The following is a 19987-nucleotide window of genomic DNA, read 5'->3' on the forward strand; positions in this document are numbered from 1 at the left end:
TAATGCCGATCTTGAGCGCCATCTTCCCACGTGCCAACCAAGTACTCTCTGCCATGCTCTGTCGGTAATGTAAGCCTATGACGTCAGCCACAGCGAACCTGTCAAAGCCGTTTCAAAAATAGCCTGCAAAATGCATGAATTAAATGTTTGACTGCGAAGCGTAAATACGAAAAGTATGTAAATTAAGAAGATACTTTACGAGGTTAAACAATCTTTTGTTTTATCGTAATATCTGGTATAAATAATACTCTTGTTTATGTGCAATTCTGTAGTACAGGTTACAAGGCACTGAACAGCATTCATTTTTTTCTATTATCCTCCAAACTGGAGACAGCTTTCAGGAACTACTCGTTAAAAATCCCTAGTGGCCTCTTCTTGTTCGGTGTTCCTAAATTTATTCAACATACAATTTTCATTTCGAACGAACATTCTTACAAGCATAGGTATACCATGGCATAGAACAACTAGTTTTGTTTTTTCGCTGAAACGAAAACGGTCAAAGCCGTTTCAAGTTTACGCGTGTCTTCGCATATGTATACATATATATATTAGATTTCGTGGCATTTTCAAGATGAGCAAACAACGAGACGAGGACATCAAATCTCTCGCAAGCCATAACAACAACGCAAAATGAAAGAGGTAATTCATCAAACTAGCCATACGTACAGTCATTTAAACAGACACGAAAGTAGCTGTAAGTACGAAAACAACACGGCCTCAAATTTGAATACATATTACGAAAAAAAGAGTAAGTAAGTGTAGAGAGGAATGAGCAGGAAACGGGATCGGGAGGGGATTTGAAACGGCCTTGGACAGGGTGTTTATAGAGCCAGCTAGATGATAGACACAACAAATAGGCGGCATGATCCGCATCACCTCGTCCGAAGATGCGAGCAGAGGAAGGTCGCAAGGTTCGCAACAACACGTATGCATCTACGTACGACTTGCGTAGGTATAAGATATTTTATGTACAGTATGAAAGGCGAAGAGCGTTGGCAGCCGGCCGATCGTGGGGCAAGAGGTAGACATTTCGAGACGATCAGAGTCTCGCCTCCGTACTTACGAATGAATAACTAGCCACCCGTCGATAAATCATCCGTGCATCATAGGCGTGATTAATTGAGGCTCGCGAAACGATGATGATGATGATGAAGAAGAAGAAGAAGAAGAAGAAGAAGAAGAAGAAAAAGAAGAAGAAGAAGAAAAAGAAGAGGTTGCCGCTCAAAATCTCCCAGGTAAAATCTTGGCAAAAAATTCTTGTGGATAAAATCCCCGTATGACAAAATCACCCCTGGCTAGAAAAAAAAAAAAAAATAGATTAATGAAGTGAAATTAAATTAAAATATCCAAAATTGACGATTAAATGTGTAATTTTGACGATTCGATGAAAATCTGGGTGAGAATATAAAATTCTGCAGGGGGAATTTTTTCAATGAGGTTTCATGGTTGTTCTTTTGCGGGGATATTTTTAAAAAGAATATTGTGGATGGTAACTAGTGTCCGACCGAAACACGATTTTCAACTGATCGTGAAACCTAAAACCGTATAATCGAATATTCGATTCCCCTTCTAGTTTCGGCCGAAAGCATAACCGAAACCGAAACTTACCTATCTAATTGCTTTAAAATTTTATTAAATTTTCAATCTCTGGCCAAAACCGTCATTTTTGGTCTAAACTGGCCGAAATAGAAACCGAATCCGAAACTTGGGTCGATCTAAAACCCTTACCGTGCCTTACATGGTTTTCAGTACACCAATCGTCTATCACATGCAATCTTTCGCTTCTCACCCTTATTTTCGCTATTCTAAGTGTTCCAAAAATTTTAAAAAAATTCACGAACGTTCTCTCAGGCTTCTAACCGAAGATCCAATACTTTGTTCACTCAATTATTCATTTGGGAGAAAGCCGCGCGCCATCTAGTTTAAAAAAACATAAATATAAAAAGAAATCACGCGATCACCAAAGACAACATATGATGTGACAGGGTAAAGGTTAATGGCGACCGAAGAAGAACAAGAAGAAGAAGAAGAAGAAGAAGAAGAAGAGGAGGAGGATCGGCGCGACTGGAACACCCACCCCCCCCCCTCCCCCTTCACCGCGCCACCTCGCGATGTGTTCCGTAGTGCGGAGTTTCCCCGCCGCGCCGCGCCGCTCCGGTTCGCTTCGTTTCGCTTCGCGAGCGACGGACGGACGGACGGACGGACCGACGGCGAGTTCCCGAGTCTCGCGAGCGCCGGCCGTCAACGGCAGCAGCAGAGGCAGCGGTTCCTACCTCCTTCGGCCTTCTATCCGGCAGTAAGCGCTACGCGATATCACTGCGCGGTCATGTGTGCCTCAGACTATGATTGAGTCGGCCGCGAAGCAGCACAACAGCGCGTTCTCCGACGAATAATACGATATACGAGGTTTCCCGCGAAAAAATAAACAAACGAACAGCGGCGACGAGTGAACGAAGAAAATTGGAAAACAGAGGAGGGTGAAAACGGAAACGAGGTGACGAGATGCGGTGGTGTATTTGCGCCCTTTATTGCACTCTCGGTTATCACAACAATCACGAACAGACTGGAGGAACGGCGAAACAGCGGTAAAAACACCCTGAGGAAGACGACGGAACTGTCAATTTTCCGCACAAGAACCAGTTGTTGCCGATGCTAGTGCCGCAGTTGTTGTTGTTCTTCTTCTTCTTCATCCTGTCGTTTGTCGACTGACGTATTTTCAGCGGGCTACGAACAACTCACGAGGGAATCTAGGAGACAAGAGAGGACAGAGAAGATCTATCGCTGTCCAGTTATCGTGCCGTGCAGTGTGAAGTACGAGTTTCATTCTCAGTGTTTCAAAGTTGGGTTTTTTTTTCTTTCTTCATCATTTTTTTTTTTCCACCTCCGTCATCGATTGTTTTTTGTTTTCTCCGTAACCGCGCTGAGGAGCAAGAATAATAATAACAACAACAACAATAGTAATAATAAAACTAAGAAGAAGAGGAAGACCAAGAAGAATACCTGCAGGGATTTAGTGCGAGGATCCCCGGATCTGTATGTGCGAGTGCGCGTGTGTGTGTTGTGCCGTGTTTCGATCGTTGTACAGTATATTACAATATACACGACAATAAAAGAACAACGGTAAAATAATAAAATCGTGACAGTGCGATTAGACGGATGTGTGGGTAATTCGTAAGGGATAGATCCACGGTACGCGTGTATAATGGCTTACAAGTACCGCGAGGAGATCGTCGGTAAAAGATTTCTATCCGTGAGTGGTTTTGCCAAGTTAAAGGTGAATAAGATCAGTGAGTGGGGTTGGCGTGCCGGTGTTATACGTGCGGCCAGTCACAGGGATAACGCCAACGACGATCTTCAGGTGAGAGAGGATTCTGCTCTATCGATAACGATAATAATCCCTAATCGATACAGGTGCGGAAGATAACGCTGCGTCCATCGGACGATTGATAATAATTAAAGTTAATACTGATCACTGGTCGACACCTGATGTATGTATGTCTTCTTTTTCGCTCTGAGCAACGGCGAATTTCTCTTTGGCACGAGCTTGGAGTTTTAGCAAACGTTGTCGTATCCAAACATTTAGGGAAAAAAAATTAGTGTTTCGTCTTATTACGGTGTATCGAATTTCAAACAGTTCGAATATTGCGAAATAACGATTTTATCTCAGCGTGAATCGTTACGGTAACGTTACTAACTTCAACGTGATTCTTTGTCGCGATAATCGTAATGACCACCACCTCAAAACGACGCTTCGAACGACCTTTCCGTGTATTATTTCCTAACGATTAGGTAGTTCTTGCCGTCTTTGCTTTCGGCTCGATGGATTATTCCGTAGCGTTTCTCACACGCGGCCGCCGTACCCACGCTTCTTGTTCTTCTTCTTCTTCTTCTTCTTCTACAACACCTTTGCACGTCCTACGTGGCTGTATCTCGTAGTATGGCCTGTGTGTTTCTCTTTGGAGGACGCGGGCTCTATTTATACGTGTAGCGTATATGCTGCACACCCCGTGCGACCGTTGCCGTATTTTTAGACGAGTCAAAAGAAGACGAAGACGATGAGAACGGAGAACGCGATCTTCTATTCCATCGACTAAGCTGTCTCTGCACGTATGTTATACGCATAGAGAAACTGCGAAATTCTATTCTTCTGGGTGTATCCTCGCCAGGATCGCGACGATTGTGTTCCGTTCCTTGTCTCGAAACACTCCGCCGGAAATTTTTCTCCTTTTCTATTCACATCGCCTAATGTTACAAGTGACGCGGTTATGCCTGCCACACCCCCTTTTCGACGAACAGCGAACGGCAGGTTAGATCAAGCTGAAGTTTGCAACGATGCTGATTTTTAATCGTCTTGAAGTTGGTAACGTTATCGTAACGATTCATGCTTAGGAAAAACCGTTACTTTGCAATTTTTGAACTGTTTGAAATTCACTAAACCGTAATGAAACCAAGCATACTTATATTTTGCAACCCTAGTTACTTTAAAATCATTGTAAAAATAAGAATGTACTGATTTTTTCGCAGCGTTTCGTTACTATAACGTGACCAACTTCAACTTCGCGATTTTCATAGATCTAGGAATTTTTAATTCTTCACCGCCTTTCGAGAGTCCTGTACCGAAAAAGAATTTTTCCCTTTTCTGCAGACAAATAACTGCCAGAGAATATGCAGGCGATTAGTTCGAAGGGATTATGAATGATATTGTCCAAGGAAAATATCGATCGCATACCTAGTGAGATTTTGCAAATAGTGTCGCTGGAAGTGATTCGAGGGTGGCGATAGAGGGGAAAAACCGGGAATAGTCATTTTTTAATCAATAGTTCTTCAGCAGCAACTTCAGCTATGCATCGTAAATTCAGTAAAACTAACTTTCGGAAATGGTATTTCTTCAATATCTAATTATTCTTGTGAAACGAATCGATACTACGTGTCTTTTACATCAAAATTTACATATTCAAGGTGCGCAACTTCTCTTTTGAGCTTTTGGCAACCAGGTTGTAAGTTTTATGAAAAAAACGTCGGGATATTCGGAATGTTTCGACGGGAAAAAGTCGGGGAATTTTGTTTTAATAAAAACCATCGCCACCCTGGTTTTGTCTGAATTTCATGCTCGTTGCGGAATCGAGAAGCTGAAGTACGAACGTAGTTATAAGTTGCACTACAGACGATCGGCCCGCGTCGTTTCGAACGTTTTCAACCGACAGAACCTTGTCCGACAAACCTTATCTGCATTGTTAATTGCTGTTACACTTGCGCAGTTATAAAATAAGTGTAATAAGGACGCCCACACCAAAGACCGTTGTGTTTCGGTTTATTTACGCGAAGGACAGCCCATCGGCACGGCTCGTAGGAGGCGTGCATTCGTTCGTGCATGGATGTAGGTAGGTACGTACCTACGTGGTTAACGGTCAGTAGTCTATAACGGTTACGAACTTGCGACATTCCAAAGGATCCGATGGAGGCAGGTACACCGGCTCAACTCTTCTTCTCCCGTCCTCCGTTATCTCCTTCTTATTGCATATTATACTTCTTGCTCGGAATAGCAAATTTGTTTTTATACGCATCTCCTACTTATCGGTGGAGGAACGACTCATTATCTGCTGTACAGTTATTACTAGACGACAACACTCGATACCCACGTATATAATAATTATATACAGATACTGGCAAGTGCGTATATATGGGGCATTCCGTGCCAAACGACCTGCATAGTCGCTCAACCTCGGAATTTCTAATTTTTACATTTTTTTTTCCTTCTTCGTCTCTTCTCGTGCGTGAATCGCGTTTCTATTACACAACACGCTTCTCCCACCGAAAACTCCGATGAGGTATCTCGGAACGTGAGTTATAAGCCGATTCTTCTTCTCTTGTCCTCATTTTTCGACGCCTAAACTTATATGTTTTAGCGCTACAATTATTTTTTTTTTCTCTCTCTTTATTTTCCTTATGGATTATTGTTATACGATAATATTGTGACGTTTAATCGTGCTTTATGTCAACACTTGCTAAGTGCGCGTTAGATTTCTACTATGTGGTACAAAATTGTTGCGTAAAATCCTGTCGAAATTATGTGTGTGTGTGTGTGTGTATATATATATTACACGATAGATACGTGAGATGGTATCGTTGAGAGGAGTAGGAGTCACTGTTCAATCTCGCATATTGCCGGATGCTATTATTAATGAACAGGATTATTTTGCTGCTGAAAAAAGTGCGCGAAGGCTGCAGGTACGATTTATTCGAGTCATGACGATCAGCCTGACGACGAGAAAAAGAAAGACAGAAAGAGAGAGAGAGAGAGAGAGAGAGAGAGAGAGGATTACATTTGCCAGAAACAGCGCCCACGGGACGGGTCTAATCAATGAAACTTGGTCGAAACTAGTGCTTCTATTCCAAACAAAGTCTTTGCGCATGTCAGATTTTCGCGTGGCTGAGCTTGGCGTAACCGAACCAAAGTTCGATATTCTTCGTCGATGTGATCACTCGTTTTCAGTTAAAATACGAACGAAAAAGTATAAAGAGACAAGCGAGGAGGTGAACAAATAACTGTAAATTATAAAATATTCTCATTGTACATATATACTCTGAGGGTACTGCCTTTAAAAGTTCGATAATTTGTAATTTAATTCTTTGGTTTTTAATAGTAATGTTTACAACGTTTTTTTTTTTGTTTTTGTAAATTTTATTTTTTTTTTTAATTTTTATCAGATCATATCTGTGATTATACATGACTTTTATTTTCTACGATCGTGAATCAGACGCTGAGTCTATCTAGCTTATCTAGTCTAACAGGCTCTCCACTTTTAAGTTATGTAACTTGCGAGGTTTTAATTTGTTGTACATTTTTTGTCCTTTTTTTTTTTCATTTGGAAGTAAATTATTTTGTTTCTTTCTTGCTATCGTCAAAAAAACGTGTATATGGCAAAGAAATAAAAAAAAAAAATCTCAGCCAAACTACATCATCTCTCAAATTATATAATTTTAAATAACATATGGAAGTAGTTATTTTCTTTTCATCGTTTCTTTTGCGAACCATGACCACTCGGTCCCATTTTTAAGACATCAACTTTCTGTTCTGCAAACATATCGTATAAAGAATTCAATAAATGCTATTACGCATAACTGGTATTTTAATATTTACTCTAAAAGATTGCATCCTTTCGCGAGAATTGAGAAGAAAGACCGAAAAAAATTGCTGCTTCCAAACCATAAACCCTGATGCAGATATTCGTCACAGTTGTTTCGTTCTCTCGACGATTTCGCGAGGTGAAAGGTAGCTTTAAATCAAAATACGTATCTGTTCATGAGTTTCAAAAAACCGCCCTCTTCTTTCCAAACCGATAATATCGACCGATCGATGCTTTTCTTACTCACGATAATTACGCGTAGATTTTTCGGCACGTGTTCGAAAAACGGAAAAAAAAAAAAAAAAAATATACGAAAAGGGCTCTTCACGTTCCCTTCGTCCCGTTACTTATGTTATTGTGTTACGTCGCAGTCACGCGCGCGTTTCATTCGAGAAAGAAAAACTGGGTTACGCGTCAACCGGGACAGGAAGGAAGGACGCATCTTTTGTGGGCTGTGTAACGGGTAAAATATGTGCACCTACATACCTGCCGCATACCTCTGCTAAACTCGATTCTCGCCTTAATCGCGCTTTCGGCTCTTGAAATGCGTAATGCGAGAGAGGCATGGCATTCGTGCAATAACACCTCATACCCGAAAGAAGCTTCTTGGAAATTATAATAATTTGTGCGAATGCGTTGATGATTTATTATAATTTTGTGGTACACGATACATGCCAGGTTTGAAGTTCTCCCATTAGAAATTAACACATTTTTTCAAACTTCACCTTACATCACACTTCGTACATAGAATATTCAATATTCTTAATACATTATACGTAGATTCCACTTTTTATCAAAGCACCATTGATCTATAGATTCGTAAAACAGGATTACACAAATTTCAATACGTTCATAAAAAAGTGTCGACTGGAATCTTTACTTTAATTTTCGTCTGGTGCAGGGGAAATTTTTTATTCTCGTGTTCATAAAAAAGTGTCTGTTCTTTTCTGTCAAATATTTGCTAAATTTTTAAACCCGCGCCATGAAATTTTACTCGAACAATGTATCTGCATGTTTTACATTTGCGTATACATACAACTTTCAATCGTTCGTAACAACCCAAAAAACAATATTCACGGGTAAAACAAACCATGGATACTCAGTACTGCTGAAACGTATTCTTTTTTCTCTTTTTCGCTGTTTATTCTCCGTCTCCTCGTCAGTGTTTTTTTTTTTTTTTTATTCTTGTCATCCTACATATGATTCTCAGTACCTTACTCCTGCTATGCAGGAACCGTTCAACAACAGCATCAGCAGCGGATCATCGACTCGAACCAAGGACAAATTACGCGCCGCCGCTGCTATGAACTTGAAATTTTGCACCGTTGTACGTGTAGTGATGTAGAAATAATCTTTGCGACTGACGGTGAATCCATGTCAGAAAAAATTTTCAATTCCCTTTCTGCGAGCAATTTGCACACGGTTACATTTTCATTAACTCGCGTTATTGGTACATACGTATTAGGTTGTTTGAAAAACAATAAGGACCTTAAATAACGTTTGAAAGAGTAGATTTATCGTAAATTGATTAAGAAACCTACTTTTGATGAGCTTTCAACTCTCTAAAAAAGTATATCCGTGAGTTTTCTGTACGTCGCATCGTTAGCTGGTTACAAAAATCAGGAAGAGAAAAAACGTTTTTCCCCGACGTTGTTATTCTTATATAAATAGGAAAATAGGAAATTGCGATGCGCAGCTTCTTAATGTTGATATTAAGACCTCAAATTTTAACCGGCTTATTATTATACCTAAATGGAAATTTTGAGTTTTTTTTTTTTTAAACACCCCAGCAGATTCGTATATTATACGTAACGTGTGGCATACTTTGCGAATTTCTTTCTTCTTCCCCATTTGAGGGTAGGAATTTGGAGGATAACTGGAACCTGGTCCGTGGTGTCCGTGATTGCGATTCGCGGTTCTAGAGTCCGCTGGTTCAGTTCGGTCCGGTTTGGTTTAATTTGATTTAATTTGATTCGGCGCCTCGTTACCGCAGTTGACGACGATCGTTGTTGCTCGGCGTTTGGCGCTATTCCACACCACCACCACCAGCCACGACTATACGTACCTACTTCACTGACCAACGCACCACGCGCAACAGCCGTCGCGACACTTCCGCGTTGTCTCCTCGGCTTTTATACACGCGCGTGTAACGCTTCTGTTGCATATCATACATTGTGCAACTTATCTCGTGGGATTCACATACGTGTGATTACGAATGTGTTACGAGCGTTGGCTGCATATTCACGCGACTGACACGAAACACACGCACATGCACGTTACGAGCTTCGTCAAATTGTGTTACATAAACACGAGATCGAAGTTCGTAACGAAACATCGTGAAAGAATCGAATGTTTTTAAGATTTCAAATTACAAGTACGATTTGGCTTGATACAGTTTACTGAACTTCAAACAATTCTATAATCGCGAAATTATGGTTTTTCTTGGTTGGACCCAACCTGGTGTACGTATTAAACAACAACAACAAGTAAAGAAACAAAAATAACGAATTAGACATATATTATATCTTTTCTCTCTTTCATTGTATCCACACACCGACAATTATTGCAACGATTATAACACCGAGATCGGCGTTATGTTACATGATTTTTCAGAATTGGGGTGAATGGAGGAACGGAGAGAGAAAATGACGCACGGGAATATTATAAAATTGAGTATCTTATCGTGGGTATTATTAATACACCTATTTAAGAGATAACACCAATGTAAAACTGTAAAACCTTAAAAAAAAGGCACAATTATTATTGGTTGGAAGAAAAGGTAATAATATAATAATATTTGAATTTGTAAAAACGAAACTAAAAAATCACTTGATCTACGTATTAACAGCTACAGAAATTCCTCGGGATTTTTGCGACAACCTAATTTAGAGATTATTTATTAACAAATAAGTGCCCTCTCTGTGGTTGAAAATTCAACATTTTCATTCAAATACTCGTCAATTATACATAAAATCAATATTTTTGAAATCTCCTGCGCATTTCGGTACCTATTAATACGTAGATTAAGTGATTTTTTTTCCACTTTCAAAGTTGCACCAACTACACTGCGTGCGAGAGTGGCTCCAGTGTGGCCATTTTTCAATATTTGTCGATAATAATTTTTTGTATTATACTTAAATATGTGCCTAATGATTTCTTTAAATAATATTATCTTATTACCTTTTCTTCCAACCAAAAAAATAATAAAAAATGTTCAAAAAAAGCGGTCTTCTTTTGCTCTCGCAGTGGTGTTAACCCTTAACTCTCGTGGGTTCGGTAAGCTCTCCACAACGTACTTACTGCCTGTCCATTTGCCTTACCGACTGACCGACTGACTGACTTGGTGTGTTGACCTTTGCCCAAGAAGTTCCGGTACGAATGAGTCGAAACCTCTGCTCATTATCCCGAATAGATGGATTTAACAGTCCTCATTAATTTGCAGACGACCCTTGCGCGTGACGTTGTCGACGATCGAAACACCGTTTAATTTTTTTTGTGTTCTTTTTTTTTATGCATAATGCACGTTGCATTGCACAATCAATCGTATAGCACTCAGAGCGTTGGTAGGTTTACTAAATAAAAAAATAAAAATAAAAAATAAAACGAATACAAAGAATTGGAGTTTTTTGGACATGGAGAAACTCCTCGGGGAAAGTTTATTGCGTGAAATTAATATCCTGCAAACAATTGGTAGACCATTTTTTTGCTACGTTAATACAGGTATATACCAAAGGTTTATTATCCGTACGTATTCAGAAATGCTATGACGCAGTGAATTGGTCCGTTTGCAATATTATTATACAATTTTTTCATTTTTCTCTCTCGATTTTTCGGGATTTTTTTCTCTCTCATTTCGAATATAATGACGTACCCGCGGGTAAAACGGTTAAAAGTCCGAAGTTCCGTTGCTCGTATATTTCAGCAATACCTCCTCCTCCTCCTCCTCCTCGTCCGTCAGGCTTCGGACAATCTTCCTTCGATCGCTAAACTCCAGACTCACAAAACGGGTATTTACAAACAGGCAGGTATGCAGAAGCGCGTGCCGCGGTTTCTTTAAAGCCGAGTAGGTACCTATCCACAGCGGGTAGGTGGTCGTGTACCGAGACCGAAGAAAGGGGCCCGTACAAACGGCGGGCCTTGTATTCCGACGTAACGATGCCCCTTTTCCTCTTCTACCCCCCTACTCCACTTCGGAACGATGCGCTCCGTTACTTCTGCGGTTGCACTTGGCGAATATCGCCGCCCGCCGTTGCCGCGGGCTGATTGTGAGGTGCAAGCAGGGCCTTCTTGCTCGCTCGCAGAATCGACGAGGAGAGGAGTCGTTGAACTCTACGGGCCCCAAATGGAATCCCGAAGTAAAGAAGAAGGCGCCAGGACGTGCCGACGCGCCGGTGCAACGACAAAAGGGGAGCTGCCTGCAGGAGAAAAGAAGCGATACATATATGTGTGTAAAAAGAAGAGCCGAGACGAAGAAGGGGGAGGAGGATACGGAGGAGAGAAGGAGGAGAAGAAAACGACGAGGGAACGGCGATACGACCTCTGAAAAGGAAAATAGAGAGTTAAATGCAACCGCGATATTGCTGCTGTTGCTGCTGCCGCTTTTAAACCGCCACCATGCTTCTTATTGTACGGCTATGCCGAAGTTAACGGTACACCCTTATTCGCCTTTCTTTATACATATACATACGTCATGGGTATTGTTTGTCGAGATTTTACGGGATAAGATTCCGCTGCAGGGGTAGACCAGTGAATTTCTCTTCGTTATACGACTCGGCTCTGCGAATTCAACGAGTCACACGTCTGACCCCATTTCGTATTTCACAGGTTTCTTTAGGATCAGGTGATTCCTCGTTAAAAATTGAGACGAAAATCCCTTTGCGAGAACTCTGAGGGACCGATATCCGCCGAGTTAGAGAGTTTCTCGGCTCGACCAATCGGAAGAGCGTTGGCAAGTGCTGCCGCCTATCTGCCGGTACTGCAGAAGCTCGCTGATTGGTCGGTGGCGGAAATTCTTCGTAGCTCGAAAACCGTGCGTCGTACAAAGTTCGCGCAAAAGAATTACCGTCTCGTATTTTCACGGGGAATCTTATCTCGAAATTTGGGAAGTGAGGAACAGAGTCGAATGTACAGGAAAATCTGACAAACGATACTAAAGTTGTGCACGCGTATATATCACACCGCTAGCTGGTATCTTTCACGTTCCTTTGTTCTTCTCGTGTAATCTTGAACATACAACCTATATACTCGATCATACATACATACATGTATGTATATCGTACGTATGTGAATAATACTCGAAGCTTGAAAATATTAGAGACGACGTTTACAGACCGCTCGATAATTTTGTTAACTTTTCACGAGTCTCTGAGATTGCGCGGGAGCGATAATATCATATTTCAACTGTGCGTACGGTAGGTAGTCTAAAAACCTGTAATGTTGACATTCCGATACACGTATAGAAAATGCGGTGTGCTGTGCTGCTGCACGTTGTCTGGAGTGACAAATCTGTTCACTCAACAGCAATTGTCGTGAAAAATAGTAATTAACTTCGGTACATAGGTATATACGTATACTCGACTTGGAAGAAGCTTTATCATATTTAAGTGTTGTGTGTCATTTTTTTTAATAATTTTGGGACTCTGATACTTTCGCGTTGCTACTCTAACAGGTATATAATGCGTTATTTGTTGTGTTGTTTTTTTTTTTTTTTTTGTTTACACATAACAGACGCAGGCGCGAACGCGTAGGTTTAATCAATATGCATGTAAAGGCCATGTGCAGTCCTGTACCATGCGATGACTGTATTTGTTTTGAGTAAGTTTTTTCTCTTCTCTTCTTTTTCCATTTCGTTCGTATACATGGTAACGTAGTAAAGAACCTGCAACAGCACCATAGTGCGATATATATGCGTGTAATATGGCATTACGATGGCATGTCAAGTGTGTTTTTGTTGCTGGTTTAATATTGTAATGTTATTTATTTATGCAAATGTGTGTATTGTGGAATATTATGCATATATGTACATACATACACGTAGCTAGCGTCGAAGGAAAAACGGACGCACGCACAAAGAAAACGAAAGAGAGAGAGAGAGAGAGAGAGAGAGAGAGGGAGAGAGAGATAGAGAGAAAGAGAGATAAAGATAACAAGAAGAATAAAAAAAAAATCAGAAAGAAAGAAAAGAAAACAAGAAACACTTGTCATTGACTGCGGTACAACCTAATATATACATGTGCAACGACTTTAGGTATATATATACACTCAGGCATACACATATATACAACGTAATCGCAAGGTGAATGTCAAATTGACACGATACGCGCCGAAATAACGTTCTTGTAACCCAGAGTCATAGGAATAATGTGTCATTCCAATAGTTATAAGACTACAGGTGCAGCGTATTTGTGTTAAATGCGAAGATTTTATCCTCATCTAGATTCCGGTTTCCACTGAATTACGTATGAGGCATTTATAAAAGGCTTCGTTGCATTTCTCCTTAATAAAATTGATGAACTCATTCGAAAAATCGTCACTTTTAATCGATTCAATTCTGCACGAATCGCGTCTACAAACGCGAAACTAAACAAAGCAATTGGAAATTACATTCGCAATTGCGACACGAATTCTTGATTAAAAAACGATTCAATAATTAAAACGAAAAATAAATAAAAATAAAAAAAAAAAAAAAAAAAAAAAAACTACGTGCTATCCGTATGTAAAAGCGCATTAATTTAGCTGCACTGTAAATTGAGGCAACACGCATTCCTATTCTTTATTCTCGGGGCTGTTCCGCATTTATTGGCTGCAGTTGCGTAAAATTGTTTTATATTAAGAAGGCTACCCGGTTGACACGCGATCGTAGCCAATTCTTCGGCAGACGAGTCTCGCCGTCTCATTGCAAACTGAATGTCAAGTGAAATTTTCACGGTTTAAGACATGGATCTAGAAAATTGAACGCCATTCGTTACGATTATTCAACGATATTTTTCTCATTTTTAGAACGATTTTCAAAAAAAAAAAAAAAGCAAAAAAAATCTACCGGTTATCAAAGTCAAAACAGTTAATCAATCTAAAATTGACGTTTCATTTGTTCTCGGTTTTTTACTAACTCTCTGAATTATTGATTAACTATCAATTATCAACGACGGCGTTATTGATTCTCGACCCAATCGATTCCGCAGCGAATTTCATAGCTGTACAATAGTGACTCAATGCACAAACTATTTTCGGATAATAATAATAATAATTATTATTATATTATTTTTTTTCATCGATCGTACCGAGTTAAACTCGCGTGTTTCGCCCGTGATTAATTAACGCTGTTAACTCTCTCACGAATATAACACGCATGTAATATGATTTGTCTTATTTATTATTTTTGAATACAATTTATCCCGGGTATAAATTATTATTTCATATAAATATTTTGCGCACATATGTATACACATGTATATGTATATTTTTTTTTTTTTTTGCCGACCCGACGTGTTTTCCTTCTACTTCCATTTCTTCAACGTAACTGTACAGTCTCGGGGTTTCTCGAAGAGTTTTTTTTTTTTTTTTTTGTTTTTTTCTATTTTATTTATTTGTTTTTTTTTTCTTCTTTCTCCTCATCACCTACGCGTGGACCGAAACGCACAAACGCCCACGTCACGCGTAAATTACCATGCGTGTAACGTTGAGCCTCGTGACATACCTACAGGTATGCGATACGTATTTAATTTATCGCGCCTCTCTCGGCACGCGTCTCCTTGTTTACTACACGAGCTTTACTACACTCGAGGCGTCCTCGTGTTACGCAATCACGATGATAGTCGCGGCAGCCAGCCGGTCAATCGAGGTTACCAAATAAATATTCCAACTAAAAATATACCGAACAAACGTGGCGCGTCTCTCTTGTGATCCGTGTCGATTAGATACGACGAACAACCACGCGACGATAGAATTCGTAGAAATGTTTCTTCTTAAATTTTTACCATGTCGAGCGATTTTTATTTTCATTTTTCTATTTTTCAATATTTTCTACCAAGAATCGTCGACGAATCTGTTTCTAAATGATTTCCTCCGTCATAATTTTACAAGTACAAATATTGAGTGGAGTTTTTTTTCGAAAATTTGAATTGTCTTCGAAATAATTTATACCTACCTACAACAGAATATTTTTTCACAAGGAATTCCGATAAATTTTCCAAACATACGAGATCTTCGAATTATATTTGGGTTACAGACCCGATTCTTTACGAAACTAGACGTATTTCTACACGTGGCTCGAAACGTGTGTTGGGTATGTTATAATATCTATACCCGAGCAACCCAGCAGCTCGTTGAACGACGCTCGACGACGACGTCGATGCCGACGGCAACCTTCCTTTCCCCACTCGGATAACCTGTTCTTCTATCTTCTTCTCCGGTCTGCAGTTATTATACTTACATACTTGCAAGTCGTTGCTCGCCTTGCTCCGGTCTTGTAGTTACTCGGATCCATTCTTGCAAGTGACTGTTGCCGCCGAATATGCGCCAATGATCGTTTGTCAAACGGTTGAAAATGGAGCGGGGTTGAAAATCCGAGTTTGTAAAGTTTCAAAAGCGTCAGATTGCGAATTTTTTTTCGACGTTCAAAGTTCCGAAAGTGCGAAAATGAAAAAATTTAACAATCTGAAACATTGAAATTCTAAAAGATGGACGATTTTCAGTTCCGTGAATTTCTGGCTTGGCGAAATTTCACCACTTTGATCCGTCTTTGTTTTGGATTTTCCATATTCTTACCTCCGGAATCCTGCTGATTCTGATTCTCGGTTTTTTTGATTTCTTACACCCATTTGTAGATTAAACTACGCTGTCTGAATATATTTTCATTTTCGAAACTTTACTCCATCGAAACCTTATTTCTCGGAATTTTGCTCTATCGTAACCCTAATTGCCAGAATCTTGCAGTTAGTTCGTAATTTTGAGCCGACTGGTTTCCGACCATTCGCAACTTTGCTGCTAAGTGAAGATTTGATTTCTTCACCTCAAGTTTCGCCATCAAATAATTCGGAATCAGCCGCTTTCGGAAGTTTTCAAATTCGGAAGTTCAACGTCGCCCCTTTAAAACCGTGATTTTTCAAGCAAATAATTAATTGCCAGAGGCGATGAAACGCGGATCCATAGCCACGTGTCTGAGATCGTAAGATACCAGGAGAGAAAAAATAAATAAGAAATTATGCGCAAGAGCCGTGGTTGTAAAAAAGAAACTGACCCACATGAGTCTTTAATAAAGCGATAAAATGTTGAATGACTCGTCCAGAGACCCGCTACTCCATCAGTACACTTTATTATTGGCCATGAAAATTCCTTTCCGAATACTTTTCCGACTTTTACAATCTCAAATATATGTTGTGCAGGTGTACACGTATGAAATATTATCACAATTTCACCAGTCATATGTAATGACATCGTTCAAGTAGATATAGGATACCGAGGACGATCGGTCGGTATTATTTTTATTTTTTTAAACTTATTTTACGTATGAACGACTCCCGTACGGTTTACCAGAGAACATTCTTTCTTTCTCTGTTCTACTACTATCATCGGATGCATATGGCGAATGAATTCTACATCGTGAAAATGAAGTGCAAATACGTAATAGAGAAACACTGCATTTGGATATCGGAGACAATTTGGATTCGTGTTACTTCCGTTTTACCTGATTTTTCTTTTCTTGCAACTGTTTCTTGCAAAATTCCGGCGGAAGTACGTTCCAAGTGATTTAAGACTCATTAATAACGGAATTAAAGCACAGCGTGGCGCGCTAGTGAATTAAAGGCGACAGACGTATATATGTAGGTATATATATATATGTGCGTACGTACAACTTGACATGTAGAAATGAACGTAAATCGTATACATCCAATTAAAAGGCGGTAGGACTATAGCTCACCTGTTTAATTAATGGCTGGTTAATTTTAACCGAGAATTCACTGGCTCCCTGCCCACTTGCACAACTATTTTTTCAGTCCCGCGTAAATTCTAATCTTATACAAATTCGCTGTTACGATTTTTTGGAGAATAATCCGAATTCTAAATGTTTGTATTATCAATATTTTTTTAGAATCCTTTTTTATGTATATATATATACATATATATATATACACACACACACATGTGTATCACATTACATAAAATACGGCAGATAACTTATCTCAACTGATTACCTGCTCCGGTAGTTCGCCTATTATCTCGAGCTGCTACAGATGGCTGTAATAAATCTATAGAAATGCCCTAAAAATCAACACTTACCTTTCTCCTCTGTACACGTGTGTATACGATATACGAGGTTACGTTTGTAAAGTAAACTCGGACGAATCGAATGACTCGACAATTAAATGTTCCCATTATCCACGTAGTTGTGTACTCGTGTGACTTTTATCGTTTCAGACCAATGCCCGGTAATAAGTAATAACTGTACACGTATGTACGTACAACTATTGCATATATTCTTCACGCACTATCGTAGCGATGATATTCATCGTCACCAGTGTCATCCACAACGCGATAAGACGTCCTTGTGCAGTTCGAATCAATTTCGTGATAACTAGTCTGTATTTATTATGATTATTTCTTTCTTAGAGTCGGTTAGACTTAACCTATTTAGAAGTTTATACGTTTTATTTATCATCGCGACACATACAGTGGTCAGCAACAGTTTTACAACCTGTTAAATAAAACTACTCGTTGTAACGTTACACGATAAGGGACAATCCAAGGTGTGGACAAAATGTGTTACAGAAGATGTCTTGTATTTTTTAGAATTCATCGCGATGCAGGAATACATGCACGATGTTTATTGGTTTTTGATATTATTCCCGAATGGCTGTTAAATTTTTTATCTCCAGAATGAGATGAAAAACGAAAACAAGTCTTCATCTCGATTCTTGTATCCAGTGATTGATAACCGGGCTTGTTTGTTTATTTGTTTGAAACTCCTTTCAGACGTCGCTTCGTACGTTACTATTTCGATATTTTCGACATTTATATTCAATTTCTAAATTGCGTACTCACGAGTCGAATTGAGACGGAGGAGAAGAAAGATTCGAGTATAAAACAAACAAAAAGAAAAAGTAAAAGGAATTTCAAGGTCGTCGCAATTGGATTGCGAAAAATGAAAGAACTGCTTCGACAAATTCAGGCGTCAACCGCAGGTCTTACGTACAGACCTATATGTAATGCGACCTAATGGAAGACGTCGAGGCAAACATTTTTCTCCCCGATTTTTTTTCCCTCTTCCTTTATTTTTGTTTGTTTCCACTTCACTCTCCTTTCCTTCGCTCTCGCTCGTTGTTTTTTTTTCCTCGCACTTTTTTTTTCTACTTTGTTACCGCTGTATTGATATTGATTGCGGCGCTTCTGCCTCTCGTGTCCCCGTTGTCGTTGATCGTTACGACTTATATACCTGCATGGTTGCGTAACGTGACGATGTCTTACGCGTTTTTTCACACGTGTTTTTCGCACACAAAGTACCCGTTTTTGCGACGGTCGAGCGAGTTTGCGAATGCGCATGCGCGGAGTGCAGAAAATACTACTTTTACGTCCTGGAAATGTGAAAAGTGGTATTTTCTGTACCGCGCGCAAGCGCAGTCGCGAAAATATCTGACGTTGCGCGAAACTAACCTCAATTTAATGAAAAAACGTGCAAGATACTTTTGTTGTGTAAAGAATCGTGCGCAACAAGGAGGCAGCGGTCTTTTCGACTCGCCTACGAATCGTATTGCAAACTTACGCTTGGCCCAAAAAGACCGAGTTTTCTTTCTTGTGACACAATGAATACAATATTGACGCAAACTGCAAACCGAGCGCAAGAAAAACAAGCCCTAAAGTGGTTATACCCAAGGAACTAAGTCAACCTTTCCGGCGGCTCTCGAAAAATGACGAGCGATATGATTTTTTTTTTCTACCACTTTCGCATCTTCGTTTCTCTTTTATCCGAATTCCAAAACCATAAAATTTGGTTCACAAAGCACCAATACCCCACTTTCAATCGTTTGTAATATTTCAAACTTTAATGCGCCCCTTATGCGTCAAATAAACTGCTTTTCAAATTACCCACGTTTTTCGGTTTTGTTTCTCGATTTCGATGCTTCCAATGATCACGGTGCTGATCGCGAAAAACACCACAATTACGTATAACAATACATCAATAATTTACAGAATTGCAATTTATTTCTTTCTTCGTTCATCCAGTTCGCGTGGAGGACGTAGAGCCACTAATACGTACGTTTCGTCCGCGCCTTCAGACGCAATCGTGTCTATACGCGTACAGACAGTACACTGTACACGATATTATTTGATACGGTACAAAGCCCGTCGTATGTCTATCTTTTCGCTATAATATAAATTACATGCATGTGCCAAAAGCCACGCAACATCCCAAATACATATAACGTAACGCATCTCGGCATTCAGGTCAGTCTAGGTACGCATCCGCCTAACAACAACTCCATTATCAACCCGCAGATGGATCTACGTAGACTCCGAACCAAGTCATAGAACTACGAGTTATTTTTGAGGTTTTTTGTTGTTGTTATTATTGTTATTGGTATCGTTGATATACTGGCAAAGAGCTAATGGCACGCGTCTTTAAAAAATTATTGTCCGCGTTATAGTTACGTTAAAACGTAGCTCTGCGAGTTATTTCGATGTGGGTGATTTTTCATGCCTGATGCGCACTGATTTACATCGACTTTAAAACTGTATACATATACATATTATTCTAGGTACAACGTACGTACATACATGCATGCAATTTCTGCGCACGTCATCATTTCGTCAGACGCCACGCCGAGTTTTTTTTTTTTTTTTTCTTTCTCTCTTTCTTCTTTTAT

The 19987-nt window shown here is 39.7% G+C and overlaps 1 protein-coding gene across 4 annotated transcripts in view; it reads left to right on the top strand.

The window, feature by feature from the left end:
• The first annotated feature begins 2184 nt into the window (after positions 1-2184).
• LOC124307516 (probable JmjC domain-containing histone demethylation protein 2C) overlaps positions 2185-19987 on the top strand; it is a 202365-nt gene continuing 184562 nt past the window's right edge. For 3 of the 4 annotated variants that reach the window (XM_046769251.1, XM_046769254.1, XM_046769253.1), the window contains exon 1: positions 2915-3358. In XM_046769251.1, the coding sequence (XP_046625207.1) occupies positions 3203-3358 (156 nt within the window). In that variant the 5' untranslated portion in view covers positions 2915-3202. Of the gene's footprint in view, positions 3359-19987 lie in introns of all 4 variants that reach the window. The other variant, XM_046769255.1, reaches the window with a different exon arrangement.

The sequence above is a fragment of the Neodiprion virginianus genome, chromosome 6 (assembly GCF_021901495.1).
Source record: "Neodiprion virginianus isolate iyNeoVirg1 chromosome 6, iyNeoVirg1.1, whole genome shotgun sequence".
Lineage (NCBI taxonomy): Eukaryota > Metazoa > Arthropoda > Insecta > Hymenoptera > Diprionidae > Neodiprion > Neodiprion virginianus.